Source organism: Cynara cardunculus (assembly GCF_001531365.2).
Source record: "Cynara cardunculus var. scolymus isolate 2C chromosome LG 8, CcrdV1, whole genome shotgun sequence".
Classification (NCBI taxonomy): Eukaryota; Viridiplantae; Streptophyta; class Magnoliopsida; order Asterales; family Asteraceae; genus Cynara; species Cynara cardunculus.
In genome coordinates, this window is record NC_037535.1 from 7,729,522 (window position 1) to 7,745,355 (window position 15,834).

The 15,834-nt window shown below is 34.1% G+C and overlaps 1 protein-coding gene across 1 annotated transcript; it reads right to left on the reverse strand.

Annotated features, from left to right (window-relative positions):
* Positions 1-5,938: 5,938 nt before the first annotated feature.
* On the reverse strand, positions 5,939-13,114 carry LOC112516156 (zinc finger MYM-type protein 1-like). The gene is made up of 5 exons (XM_025123178.1): positions 12,979-13,114; positions 10,706-11,613; positions 10,044-10,264; positions 6,066-6,213; positions 5,939-5,980 (listed from the first exon to the last, which is right to left on the reverse strand). Exons 1-5 carry the CDS (start codon positions 13,112-13,114, stop codon positions 5,939-5,941), a joined length of 1,455 nt encoding a protein of 484 aa, XP_024978946.1.
* Positions 13,115-15,834: the final 2,720 nt, after the last annotated feature.

Here is a 15,834-nt window from a genome sequence, read left to right on the forward strand (position 1 = left end):
TGTCCATGGATGATGTTTTTACAATAAAAACTTGAATGACGTAGTTGTAAAGATTTACAATTTATATTTCTACAAACGGGACAGATCTTTAACTTAATTTCACCCAACACCCAAACTATATTTTTAGCCTAACATTCTTGAAAAATTAATTGCGTAAATAATAATGCATAAGAAAAAAAATAAAGTAGAAGAAATAAATGCTAGACGTAATTATAAAAGCAACTAACGATATTTAAACTAGACAAATTAATTGCATGAATAATAATAAATCATGATAAGGAGAGCTTAAGAGAAGAAAAGATGATAAGAGAAATAAATGTAAAATGGAATTATAAAGAAGAAAAGTAAAATACTTGCAACTACAACTTTACACCAAAAGAACCAAACTACATCAAGTGTTGTACTAGGATTGTTTGCATACCAAATTTGCTTATCTACAAAGCCAAGCCTCCCCCTTTATATAGTGGAGGAAGGGAGGGTAAAAACCAATGGGTAAAAGCTTTTACCCAACTTTTTACACAAACCAATGGGCAAAGCCAAACCACCTAGATAATACCAAAAATCAGATCTTTAATTTGTCCTATGAGATCTTGAAATATGCAGGAGATGGGCTGCCTAAAAGGGAAGAAGTGACCTCAAAAGATTCCCTTACTATTCTCAAGAATGCCCCTGGATCGTCCTGCATCACATGCTGTAGCATGCTTCAGCCAAATACCTAAAAACAAGGCTATTTTCCCAAAAATCAGCACATATCCAAGAAGTAAACATGTTTATCACATCACTTTAGCTCCAATATAAAAAGATGGAAAAACAAAACAAAAAGACTCAATTTGTGGAATTTTGGGAAAATAAAATGGGTAAATAAAGTGAAGAAAAAGTGTAAAAGTATCAAATTAATTGATACTTATCACTTACCCCAGTCATTGCTTATCCCATGATCGGATTATAAGACCTCTACATATGATGATATATTCCCACCTCTATTGCCTCTTCCACCTCTACTGCCTCTTGTTGTTGTAGTCAATTTTTGAATGTTGAGTTTTGGTCTACCTTTTGGATTAACATGTTTAGGTGGTGGGTCCTTCTTTTCGTTCTTATAAATCTTTGCATTATGTCCCATTTCCAAGCAATTACTACATGTCATTACCTTCCCAAATTGAGTCACTCTTGTACCTTGACTTTTAGATTATGATCTTTTTCTTTTTATAGATGGCCTACCGGACATTCTTCTCTTCTTAGGTGGGTTTGGTTTGATGTAAGGTGTTGGAGTCGACATGTTGTTCCCATTCAATGGTCTTATAGTATTCTTATATGCCATTTTGAAGATATCCTTAGTAAACCATTTACTAACATAATCCTCTGGATCCTTATTGATAAAGTGAATGACAACAATGAAATGCACACAAGGAATACCTGATATGTCCCATAATCTACAACTACATTTTTTAGCATCTAAATCTACCAACATTGCATCATAAACATTTCGTGTTTCAAACACATTCCCACCACTAGGGATAACATACCAATACCTACATACGAAAAATAATACATTAGCATACAAGATCATTGTTATATCTGAGAAATATTTTTGGAAAGTTCAAGGGTTACTTTTGATAAATCTAGAAAGTTGAGGAGTTGTTTTGAAAAGTTGATTCAAAATATCCCATTCCGCCTTACTCTTTCTAAAAGAGTTTATATGTAATTGCGTGCCATTATTATTCCTTGTTTTAGAAAGAAGAAGAATAATAAAATTGGGAAGGGTCTCTGGTTCGAAGCAAACAGAAAACCGAAGAAGGAAGAAGAAACTGATTTTGTGATTCTTAATTGGAACTTGTTGTTGTTCCATATCTGCATTTCTTTGTGATTTATAAGGTGAGTTTTATTTTAAATATATCATTTGATTGCTTTTAGAAAAGAAACCGTATGGTCTCATACTTGATATTGGAAGGTGATTATATGCTAATATTTAACATAATTTTGGGTTTTGTTACGTTATTATCATCTATTTATAATAAGGGTGGCATAATCAGAAGATGAATATATTTTGAGTAATAAGGGTGACATTATCTGAAGTTGGGTATATTTTAATAAGGGTGCATAATCAAGAGTTAGGTATACTGATATAAAAGAGTCATAATCAATTTCTGGAAATGATGATCTTTTTATCATGGGTTGTTATGGCATTAGAGGGATGCGATGAGTTGGTTATATCGCATCAGTATGATGTGATGAATTGAGAATATCACATAAATAAGATGAGACATATTTGGGTTTATCGCACTAGTATGGTGCGAGGAGTTACTGTTATCGCATCAGTATGGTGCAACAAAAGTTGGTTACACATGTGCTTGATGTGATGAGTTGGTTTATCGCATCTTTATGATGCGACAAGTATGTTTATCGCAGTAGTTGGATGTGACAAAATATACTCGTTTATATGTTAAATGCAACAAGTTGATGTATTATGAGTTTGATGTGATAAATTGTTTATTATGTTGTTCAATGCGATAAAATTGAGTTATCTCATCTTCATGACGCGATAAAAGAAAAAAAAAAGTAAGTCATATAATTTGAGATCTTTGATGATGGATTTATTAAAAGATGTTTTGGTGATTTTCACTCTACAATGGCACTAAAAAAGGATTTCTCACTAGACCTCAAGTCTAACCCTCATTTGTATCTCAAAATGTGCGTTACAGGTTAGGCACAATCAGGTGATAAAGAGAAAGAAATGTTGTGAAGAAATTATATTTGCTTGCATGAGAGATTGGAAAGTTGTGTTATCTTTTGAACTTGATTGTCTGTTATAAATACAAGCCTTGTACTAAAATACATACTCGAACTATTACTCAACAAAAAATAAGAGCTTTGGTTTCAGCTCAGAATAGCAGAGCAAGTACAAGTATTAGTAGCATAACAAAAATGTGTTCCTCGTCATTAATATGTTTGCTCGCGACGGCTATTCCGCCTAGCCAAGCCATAAAAAATGGATTAAAATTAAATATAAATGAGGAAAAATTTGGTAGCTACTTTTATATTATGACTTTTGTGTATATTTGGGACCGAATGTATATAGTTATATTTGTTGATATATGAAAATATATATTTATATGCAAATGTGAAATTGGGGTGTTACAAGTTTGGTATCAGAGCCTGAGTTTAAGAGATTACGGTATTTAGCATGATGCTTACACTTAAACTGTCTTATTTGCATATTAGGGGTCCTTGACATTTATAGAACCTTTGAAAATAAATATAATAGGTTAAAAGAACGATATGTAAGATAAATTTAAATTACAACTGACCTAATTATGAGTTTACAGGTACATATTTGTGCTCGGATATTCTGGGAATGTGATTATATGAATATTAAATTTTGTAAATTGTCAGATGACAAGTCACTCAAGAAGATCTAAAAGGATTGCTATTACAAGCCGGATGAAAAAGAAAGTTCACCAAAAAATGTTCAAGAAAATATACCTGTTGGTTGAGGTAGAGGAAGAGGCAGGGGAAGCGGCAGAGTAAGGGGTCGAGGAAGAGGACGAAGTATTCACCTTGAGGTTCATCCAGAACAAGGAAATCCATTCAGGAAAATGCTAATGAGGAATAGATTCAACATCCTGAGTACGTTACTCGAGACATATTAGCAGAGGAGATGAGTAAGCTTCAAAACACTTTAATTTCTATTTTGGGAATACTTTCCAGCGTAGAAACTGAATTAGTGGAAATAAATCCACAAGTCCATACTTCAAATAAAAAGGGGGTGATATCAAAATGTTTTTGACGTGTAAACACCCGACTTTTTCTAGAGAGAGAGACCCGATAAAAGCCATGTGTTGGCTAAAAGAAATTGAATCGACCCTTAATACAAGTAAGTGTTTATATGAAGATCAGGTTAGATTTGTTGTTTCGATGCTTAAATCAAATACTTTGTATTGGTGGGAGGTTAAGTCATTGTCTAAACCCAACAATTTACAAACAATGTCATGGATGGAATTTGTGGATAGATTCAAAGAACAGTTCTGCCCTAAAGTGGCAGTGAGGCAGTTGGAAGAAGAATTTCTGAAATTAGAACAGAGAAATCAAACTGTGCGGGAGTATACCGAAAAATTTATCGGACACTCCTGATTTGCTGAACATTATATATCTTCAGAATCCCGCAGAGTTGAGCGATATATTTGGGGATTAATACCCTCTATCCAATTGTTTGTGATCGTGATGAATCCTGTTACATTCTCTACGGTTGATGCAGCTGAAACTACGAAAAGAAATAAGAATAGACAAGGGGGAGAAAGAGTGGTAGAAAAGAGAAAATGGGAAGGGTCTTCAGTGGAGTTCAGAAGACAAAAAGTTTATAAAATATGAGAATCGTCCAATTCAAAGAATCAATGAACGACCTTATTAGAGATGTTAGCGTGTTCATCAGGGTGGTTGTAATTTGGATCAAAGAGTTTGTTTCAGATGTGGAAAATCGGGGCATATTTCCCGAGATTGTAGAATGTCCCAACGTTGCTATCAGTGTGATTAGGGGTGATCACGGGTCGGATCGGACCACAAAACGAAATCGATCGGGTATCGGATTATAACATCACACCGCGTAATATACAGTTCAGGTCCGGGGGTAGTTCAGGTTCGGGCGGGTAAAATGAAACTGTGTATCTTCTTGTACTTGCAATGTATAGGGGATAGGGAGGCATCACCCCTTTTGGTTTGGAGTAAGGGACTGTAGATTCTGGTTTGTTGTGATCTATATATGTGTTGTAGGGGGAAAGGAGGAAAAGAGAGAGATCTGACCACTGTCCACTATCTTAAATCTTGATCAATGCTGTTTGGACCTGTCACAGTGTCACCCCTGAAGAGATGATAAACCTTTTAGGGTTAGAGCAACACAAATAGACCTTGAAAATTGCTAGGGAAAAGCTGCATAATGAAGACTCTCAAGGGTGAGGATTCAAAGTTCCAAAAAGACATCAAATACCATCAACTCATCAAGTGATTTAGAAAAAAAAACATGAACACAAAGATTCAAATTTCAAAGAATGAAAGAACACAAACGAAACTTCAAAGTGGCCACTTCTAGATATTGTTCAGTTATTCTGCCATACATCATATAGATCATCTACATCAACTGTTGGAAGAGAATCATCATGGTCAGTGATAGAACTTAAACTTCCAATTCTCATATTCATCATTTTTGCGTTTATAAAAACAAATTAAAAGAACGATGTAAATATACAAATTCAACTATTCAAGTATATACTAACATAAGTTGAAAAAGAATATTAAAAAACATAATTAATGTCGTACATTTCTCAAACTTTTCAATATCATCTATGTTTTCTTCAACTGCAATTGGCTGACTAAGGCCTCTTAGCCAGTCTTGTGTACATATCAGGGCTTCTACCATTCTAGGAGATAGAGAACTCCAAAAATTATCCAAGACCCTGCCACTAGTACTAAAAGTCAATTCAGATGCCACAGTTGAAATTGGAACAACAAATACATCTCTAGCCAATTTTGAAAGGATAGGAAACCTTTCACTGTTAACCTTCCACCATCTTAAAATATCAAAATCGTTTGTATCATATATGGTGGACTCACTTAGATAAACTTCAAGTTCACTCTTTTTGTTAAGTGAAGCCCCACTTTCCATTTTTTGTTTCTTTAGTTGGCTTTTTAATCTGGATTGTTCCCTTCCAACAGGAACATTCTCACACTTAATGGGTGGAGGAGGCATCATAGTGGTAGAAGGTTCAGAATATGTTGTGACATACTCTTCAAATAACATATTTAATTTAGACTTTACCTTCTCAAAACATGACTTACTTTGATCCTCACCATACATTTGATTAAGTTGGACTTGCATGTACTCAACCTTGTCTCTAGGGACCAATATATTGCCAAAAAATATTATAAAGTTCATCTTATCCGGATCACGTCAATATTTACTAAACTTCTCTTTCATTTTACCACCCATTTCCTGTTCATAAATCAAAAACCAAATATAAGTAAATATTAAATTTGAAGTTGATTTAAAATTTAAAAATAAAGGAAGATAAACATACCTCTTTAACTTTTGACTTAGATTGTAACATATCGGCAAAAATGCAACTCAAATATGAAATCTCGGATAAGAAAGAATTTGAGGTGACATAAAGTGAGCCAGAAATTATGATTGTCATCTCATAAAATGTCTTCAAAAAAATCACCAAGCTGTCAACAGATAACCAATCAAGATACGAAGGTACCAGATTACCTAATTCCAAAGTCAACGTGGTGTCACTACTATCATATGTTTCAAAAACTTGTCTGTAAGCTATTGCGGTTCGAAACATCATATAGGTGGAGTTCTATCTGGTTGGAACATTTTTCTCTTCCACTTCAAGTAATTATGCAAGTTCTCTAAATTTCTTCAACCTAGATGGTGAACCCCTTACCCACCTAATGCAATCCTTAATCTTCTTAACTGATGTATCTATTAATTTCAATCCATCTTGTACATCCAAGTTTAGAATATGAGCAATGCGTCTCTTATGTATATACTTGGCCTTAGTAGAAGAACCACCCCAATTCACCACCTTCTTTTTCATGAACCCAACGACAATACCATTGCTTGATGCGTTATCAACTGTTATAGTGAAAATATTTTTTACTCCCCAATCAAGCAAACAACTCTCTATGGCTTAGCTATATTTTCCCCTTTATGTGAATGTATAGGCACAAATGAGATGACTTTTTTGTTTAGTTTCCACTCATCATCAATAAAATGTGCAGTGACACACATATAATTGATTCTTTCAACAGATGTCCAAGTATCGGTAGTCAAACTATACGCTGCGTGCTTGAATTAAACAATTTCTTAAGATTCGTCTTCTCTTTAAAGTAAATACTAAATATAAACCAATTAATTTTCTATTTAGAAGGGATTTTAAATCTAATAAAACCCCTCCCTTTAACAAACCTAAATGGAAGTTCATCCATTATAATCATTTTAGCTAACATCTTTTGAACAACCTCTTGGTTAAAAAACCAAGATGTCAAAACACCATCACTATTATCAGATTTTCTAGATTGAAATGCAAGAATGGACTGTTTCGTTTCCTTAGCATGTGGATTCTTTAGACAAGCGCACATTTGGCTATTTAAAAATGAAGTACCATGCTTTTTAGCCTCGACTACATATACTTTTGAACAATATAAATACTTACCTTTAATGACTACCCCATCATCGTTTAAAATCTTCTCAAAATGGTCCTATACTTGAGATTTGGATTCTAACGTTTTTCGTTTCCTTGTACTTTCCGGAACAGATTGAGTTACGGTAGGATTAGATTGTAAAGGAGGTTGTTGATGACCCTTACTTCCAGACTGAGAATGCTAACTTTTTTTCCATCTATAATTCTAAACAATATAATACTTAACAAGTTAACATGAAGAATGAGTGTTCCATAACATTAACATTATATAATTAATAATAATATTGTGGGTTTCATTTATTATGCTATATATAAATACATATGAAGATTGTATAATTGTTGATGTCTCTGAAACTCAATGCTCTTTATTCATATGGAATTAATTTGGTGCATACAAATTAAACGATAAATTAATATCATGGGAAGGAGCTAGTTGAGGATATTTGAGATAAAGCAGATGTGTAATTATAGTTTTAGCACAAGTCAAGTATATATATATATATATATATATATATAGAGGTAGGGAGGGGTAGACGATAAACTTCTCTTGGCTTATTGTCACCCAAGTAATAGAAGGTGAATCTTACGAAGAGGATATGTTACATTGGAAGATACACAAGCAGGGCCGTTCTTGAGGTTTTTGATGCCCTATGCGAAAATGCTAAAATAAGCCCCTATGCCTTTTTCTTAAGCAAATGAAACGACAAAACATACAATTTTACGACAAAAGATACGATTTCATTAAAATGAAAAATACAAAGGGGGGCATAAAAACCAAAACCCCAAATATAAGTATATCTCCTAAAACGATGTCTTTGTGCATTTCTTGAAGCAAACATGTAACGCCCCATTCCACATAACTCATGTAACATATACTTTATAAATAAGAAATACATGTTTGCATAACACATTGGTCCCTTAGTACAAGAATCTACCATTATCAAATACATGGTCCAAAAATTTCAAAATACAATTCTTGCACTAAACCAGATCTATCTAACAAAACTATACATGCTGTTAATAAATCTTCATGCAGATAAACATATATGGAAGTTGTTACATTTTTCCCTTCCCTTTACCCTCAGCACTTCCTGCAATACATATTTAAAAAAATCACAAAACGAGGGTTAAACCGAAAGGTCTAGTGAGTTACCCTATTTATATCATTGCAGGGTGATAATCACCAAAACCTTTATATAAAACAACTTTTCATATATATAACAAATATATGAACAAGTGAGAAYACAATATCAATACCTTTCACCTTTCAAGCCAATAATTTTTGCTTGTAAATAATACATCAAATCCAGACAGGTTTATTTTAACCAAATAACATAATACCACTTTTAAATCTTTTTCCACTCAAACAAGGTTTATTCCAAGTTTCAGGCCAAATCTATTATCCCTTTCTCTATAACATTCAGACTATGATTTCCAATAAGAACCCTGATTCTAAATCTTTAAGTCACAAAGAAAAAAGATTCCAAACCATAGTAATCTTAAAGAATATGATAGTAAGAGTTATATTATATAACATACATATAATTGCCACCCTTATATCCAAATGTACACCTCTCCTTGTTATGTCACCTTTATCCCATGGTACACCTCTCTCCTTGATATGCCACCCTTATCCCATGGTACACATCTCCTTGATATGCCACCTTTATTTTTTCATCAAAATATTTTACAAAAACAATTTCATATAGAATAGACCGTAGTCAATGGGATTATTAATAGTTCAAAATTATCTTTTTCAAAATTCCCCCATTTATATATAAAAACAATTATATATAAATCATGAACAAGTCAAAATGCAAATCCGGTCAAAATAGACTTGGTCAGACTTCATCTCCGGTCAAGTCTTGGCCGGATTACCAAATCCGGACAACACATCGCCCAAGGCTTGTCCGATTAAATATTTAGAAAAAGATTCTAACACTTTTGTACAGATAACAAATCCGGACAACACTATGCCCCCATTAACCGATTTAAATTAACCCGGTTATCACATGATCGTATTCATACTTCTCCGTTCAAAATATTCAACATAATTTCAATATTCATAAATCGCTCACGGTCAACCCACCAGGCGGTTTATTTATAAATCGCCCATGCCTTATCCGGTTTATGACTTGAGTAGCTCAACCCTTGCCCGGTTTAAGACTAAATCGCTTAACACTTATCCGGTTTAGGTCCAATCCGCTTGACACTTATCCGGTTTATATACATATATCGCTCGACCCTTGACCGGTTTATGCCTTAAACCGCACAACCTTGGTCCGGCTTATTCTTAATCCGTACAACACTTAAATAAACTCAAAACTCAATAAAACATATAATTTAAAGCATTTTGGAAGCATTTAACCACTCACCTTTTACAATCTTTAGAAACAAGATTGAACCCAACTTCAAATTCCAAGCAATACAAGCAATCCGGATGATCTCTCTCTACTTTTCTTTAAATCACTCATTAATTCTTAGAAAATGGCAAGCAGAAGAAATGTAGGCTTCACCCCCTATTTATACCCTTCCCAAAATAGGAAGGCGGCTATGCTCACATGCTTACCCAACCCCAAAAGCAAAACCCATGCATACATACTGCTTCATGTATACATAATCATGCATGCAAATATATTTTATGTATACATTTCCCATGCATAACACACACATTCCCACATGATCAATTATAATAATTTATCATGCTGTCATGTAATCATTTAACAAATAGTCACGTATTAGTTACCTCGGGTGATAACCAGGATCCAGTTATCACAAAACATATCAATTATTTTTTCATATTCAACATTCGCTAAAAATTTACTTTTAATACTTAAAATTGCTAACCCGTTTAGCCTTTCTTGACTCATGGTAGACCGCAAATATGACTTCAGTAACTTTAGCTTTGAAAAACTTCTTTCACCAGATGCTACCATGACGGGTACAGTCAACAAAATCCTATATGAAAGCAACACATTTGGAAACATATCCATCTTCTTTGCAAACTCCAAAATCTCAATTGATGTCCATGGCTTTTCTCCTTTATATGCTTTTGACGGTAACATTTCCTGTAAAATTTGCAATTCCATAAACAAATATTTCCCATCAATATCACAATCATCATAATTTGTTAATGCAACTTCAAGATTCTACAAGAGTTTTTCAATTCTTCATCATATAAATGAACCAACCTCGACCCATCAAACAAGAAACTAAAAATCGATTCAAAAATTTTCATTTGCTCAAATCTAGTCTTCAATTGAGATAAAGTCATATCAACCAAAACAAGAAAATAATCAGTTCTAAATGTTTCTTGAGCATATTGTTGTTCTCTTTCCGTATTTGGAATCTCATCAAACTGTTTTTTTTCTAAAATAAGAACGTTTTATCGGAAATTCAGGCTCAATTCCAATTTCATTTGCAATATGTTTAGCTTCAATAATGGCAGAAGTAAGTCCAGTCTCCCTATACTTCTCAAAATAACAAACCAATACCTCTAAATTTTTTACCGCAATATCAAGTAGCATATCTTTAGATTGTAACTTTTTGCTAACTAAATTGATTTTATACAAAATTTCATGCCAAATAACCAAACTGACAATAAATTCAAAACTTGAAAGTTCACCATTTACCAAAGATTCAGCATCTCTACATAATTTTCCATCATCGCTAACTTGAGATAATTTCAACAAAGCTTCCTTTATTTGAGCAAATTGACTTTTTATAGCTTTAACACTTTCTATATGACTTTCCCAACGGGTAGTAGACAAAGATTTCAAAGTCAAATCATCAATAAACTCAAGTAAAACATTCCATCGCTTGGTAGAATTAGCAAACACATTGTATATTGTTTGACATGTTCCAAAAAAAGTTTTTGCTTTATGACAAGAATTTGCCATATCACACAAAACTAAGTTAAGACTATGGCAACCACATGTCATATAAAATGCTTTAGGATTTACATCAAGCAATCTTTTTTGAACACCTTGGTGTTTTCCTTTCATATTAGATCCATTATCATAACCTTGTCCTCGCACACAATTAATGTCTAAATCTAGAGATTTTAAAACATCTTGTAACACAGTGAAGAGACCTAAACCAGATGTATCCTCTACAACAAAAAATTCTAAGAAGAACTCTTCTACACTTATGGGAGCACACGACATGTCAACACATCTTATAATCAAAGTCATTTGTTCCTTGTGACTTGCATCAGGAGTGCAATCAAGAATTACGGAAAAATACTTTGCCTCTTTGATTTTTTTAATAATCACACTCTTAACTTCAGATGCCAACAATTGAATCAGTTCATTTTGAATTGTATGGCTAAGATAATGATAATGAGTTTCTTTGTCATTAATTAGCCGAAAATGTTGTTTCTTGACGGGATCAAACTCCGCAATCATTTGAAGTATACCTAAAAAATTCCCATTAGAATTTTGATAAATTTTTACATTTGATCCACGAAAAGCCAAATTATATTTTGCTAGACACTTCACAACAACAGTTATTCTAATCAAAACTTCTTTCCAATTATCTGTATCTTTCTTAATCAATTCTTGTAATTATTTATCAATTGTTTGATTTTTATTCAATCTCACTTGCAACTCAGTCCAAGTTCTCAAGTTAATCATATGCTCAGAACTATTTTCATGCAAACTTAATGTTTCACCTAAATGCCTCCGATCATTTATCCCTTCGGTAGCTAATTGACTTTTAGACCAAGCAGTTTTGAATATCTTACAACAAAAACAAAAAACTTTATCCAACTCTTTTGAATAAACCAACCATTTTCTATCATAAGAATCACCATTTCGTAATTTACGAACATAATGTTCACAAGAAAAGTGTCTACCTACTTTATCATTTGGAAAGTTGATGTTGGTTTCCCTTATAGTCCCTTTTTCAGCAAGCAAATCTTTCATTTTTGAATCTAAATCATCCCAAACCCTTGGATCAAAAATATTTAAAGTAACTTCATCATTACATGGATTTTCATCGTCCCCAACTTCATTAGTTCACATATTTTCAATATTTTCAACAAAATCATTGGGATTTTCATAAACATTTTCAGTGGGATTTTCAGAAACATTCTCAGTGGGATTTTCAAAAACATTTTCAGTGGGATTTTCAGAAGCATTTCCAATGGGATTTTCAGGCACATTTTCAATGGGATTTTCAGACATATTTTCATGCCTAACAAAATATCGATTTAACGATCCCTGAAAAAATTAGGCAATTTCTTGTTGTCTTTTCTTTCTTTTTCTATTTTATGCACCTGATGGTTGTGATCTAGGAAACATGTCTAATATCTTATGAAAATCAAGCAACGAATACCTAAGCAATAGTCAAGCAACAAGCATAGAACGATAGAACCTGGATTAAGTGCGTGCTTCCTTTCCATCTTGAAGACTCGTTCTTGAAGACTTGAAGACTTGGCCCTGCTTCCAATCCAGACTCGTTCAACAGTTCCAACTTGGCAACTTCGGGCTTCCAATTTCCAAAATCCAAGCCTCCAATTAACTGTATGACTATATCTACTATCTAGATTTCAAATTTGAAGAATGAATTGAAGGATTGAGATTTGAGAAACCAATCATTAATATTTAATCATTAAATCAAACAATCTGCCAATCTGGTACATATGCTCATTGCTCAAACATCTAATGTGTTACAGTGTTAGAAACTTAGAATCATAGAATGTGGGACAGTGAGTGTAAGACTCTCGAGTATACTGTATACCTATATATATATAGTGGAGTGTGGAGAGCAGGAGACTTACTGTTACTAGTTACCACTCTCGAGCAGATGGCAGTCGACAGTCGGCACTCGGACCTGTCCTCGTCCTCGATTAGATGGCAATCGGCACTCGGCAGTAGCCAATCGTCGGTCGCGTCGACTCCTCGATTCAAGGCCATGGACACAGCGTCACAGCCGTTGCGTTGCTCTTGCCTTGCTCGTTAGAGAAGTTACCGTTGCCCTAATGCCCTTACCTTACCGTTGCCCCTAATCCCCTGCGGCTATGCCTCTGGAATCGAAACATCGTCACTACTCACTCGTTCTGAAAAGTCAAAATAATCGAACGCGAACAGGAACAGGAACAGGCGAACAGCAAGCCGCAAGCACAAGGCTGTGTACCGTCAAATGTCAATCATGTTGTGAAAGGAGGATTGAGGGGCTCCAATTCAATCTTGGGTTTGAGCTTGTTTACAATTAAAGTTTTAAAGCCCAAGTTTTTAATTTTTAAATCCAAAGGGTTAAAAGGCCCAAAAATGAAAACTAATACTATGGTCCATATACAAATTTGATGCCCCTTTGGGCTTTGATGCCCTGTGCGGCCGCACGGGCTGCACGTGCCCAGGGCCGGGCCTGTACACGAGCAATTTAAAGTTACAACTGGGATAAGCCATAAACCATTATGTGATACTAACTGGGATGAACTAAGTGACTAAAGTGCCTGCATTTTGAGCCACCATGCTAACATTTAATAGGGGATTGTTTTAACTTGGCCTTCTAACTAGATTCATTCAAGAATTAAGATATAATATATTATGTTTGACTGTGTGGGCCGCTTAATCAACCACTTAGGAGTGTAGCATCATCCACCACTAGAATTAGCAACTAATCATTGAAGTAAGTATTTTAAAAGATTAAGCAATGATTAAATTAATCTTTTCTGAACTAGTCCTCATCAATTGACTTTTCTCAACTCGCAGAAAATTTCCCATTCCTTTGATTAGGATGCTATTCATGTACGGGATCCCTAAGTAAGAAATCTCTCTACATAATTTTGATTGTGGCTCATTTTTAGCCTACCCCAAGTTCCTAAACCATAAAATCAGGTGATAGACAACATAATAATCCAATACTTATGCTCATTATTAATATTTGAAACATAATTCTAGACCATTATGCAAGTAATATATTATCTAGGTAAAACACCCCATCTATAGTCCCCACCAACAACTCAACAAGGAAGAGGAAAAAAGTGAACCAGGAAAATGCATTAAAGGTTTGAATCTCACTGAAGGTGAGGTGTAATTTCTAAACTGATTCAATCCTGCTACAATTCAGAATCTTATTGTTGTTGTCCCATAGATAATAAACCACAAGAATTGTAGTTGGTGGTTAAATATACTAGTATTACCCCCAACTCAACATATGCAAAACCATGAGTGTTCTATATGATTCTAAAAGAATTAGGTACATCATACATGAACACCAAAATAATAATGCAAAATGGCAGTGACTGGTAGCTTACAAGTAAGAAAAGTAAAAAAAAAACCATGAAAGCCTATAATCGAAAGGAGACTTGAGTTCTTACAAGTGCAAATAGAATTTCTTGACTTAGCCTGTAGTTGATTGAATCCAGAGAGGCAGAGATTCGAGAAAGTCGAGTGAGGCGGAAAGGAGAGAGCACATTCGATCGAAAAAAGCAGAGAAGAGAGAGCATAGTCGTTCGATTGAATCCCAAAGAAATAGTCTATTTGTTTTCTTCGGGTTTCAGACGGGTTCGGGTTTTGGATCATGTAACCAATCCGACTAACTCGATATAATTTTCAGATTTAGGACCTCGGGTTGGTTCGGTTCATATAGATTGGTTTGGTTCGGGTTTTTTCGATCAAGTTTTTTAGGTAATTCGGGTTAGATCGGGTTTTGCACAACCCTAAGTGTGATTCTCCAAACCACATTTAAACAAACTGCCTCAATTAAAGAATCCAAGATCAAATTTTGGTGGTAACACTCAAAGTAGCTGTGGGGGTATTGGTATCAGAAGAAGTGAATCCGAGATTGGCAAAAGGGTGATCCTTCTAGATGTCAAGAAGGGAAGCGAAGAAAGTCTCTGATGTGGTAACGGGTATGTTTATTATAAACTCCGTATATGCTAAAGTGCTATTGATTCTGGTGCAAATTATTCTTTTGTATCACCATTATTTGCTAGATGTTTATATTTGAAATCTGTACCACTAGACTGCGCATTAGTAGTTGATATTGCTAATGATAGTCAAATTTCTGTTACCAAGGTGTATAATGATTGTCAAATAGAGACTGAGGGGTGTACTATACCAATTCTATTATTTCCATATGCCAATAAGAAAATTTGATGTAGTTGTGGGTATGGATTGATTGTCAGAAAATCAGGCAAGTATTGTGTGATAACCAGATCCTGGTTATCACCTGAGGTAATCAATACGTGATTATTATTTGCTAAATATTTACGTGATAGCATGATAAATTGATATATTTGATCATGCTAGTATGTGAAGGTATGCATGATTATGGGTACGTATGCATGAAATGTATGTGTGGGATGCATATGATATATATATATATATATATGAATGCATGATATATATGTATGAATACATGGGTTTACATACATAAATGATATTTTTATATATATGTTAAAATACTTTTGGGTAAAGGCTGTAGTTAGCCGACCTTCCATTAAGGAAAGGGTATAAAAGGATGATTAACCTTCATTTTGCATTCTTCTTGCCAAAATTAGAATTATGTGTGCGATTGAAGAAGAAAGGTCGACCGGATTGCTTATTTTGAAGGAAGATTCACCTGATTTCTAAAAGAAATTCACAAGGTGAATGGTTAAAATGTTTTGAACTTCTTGGTTGGTATATCG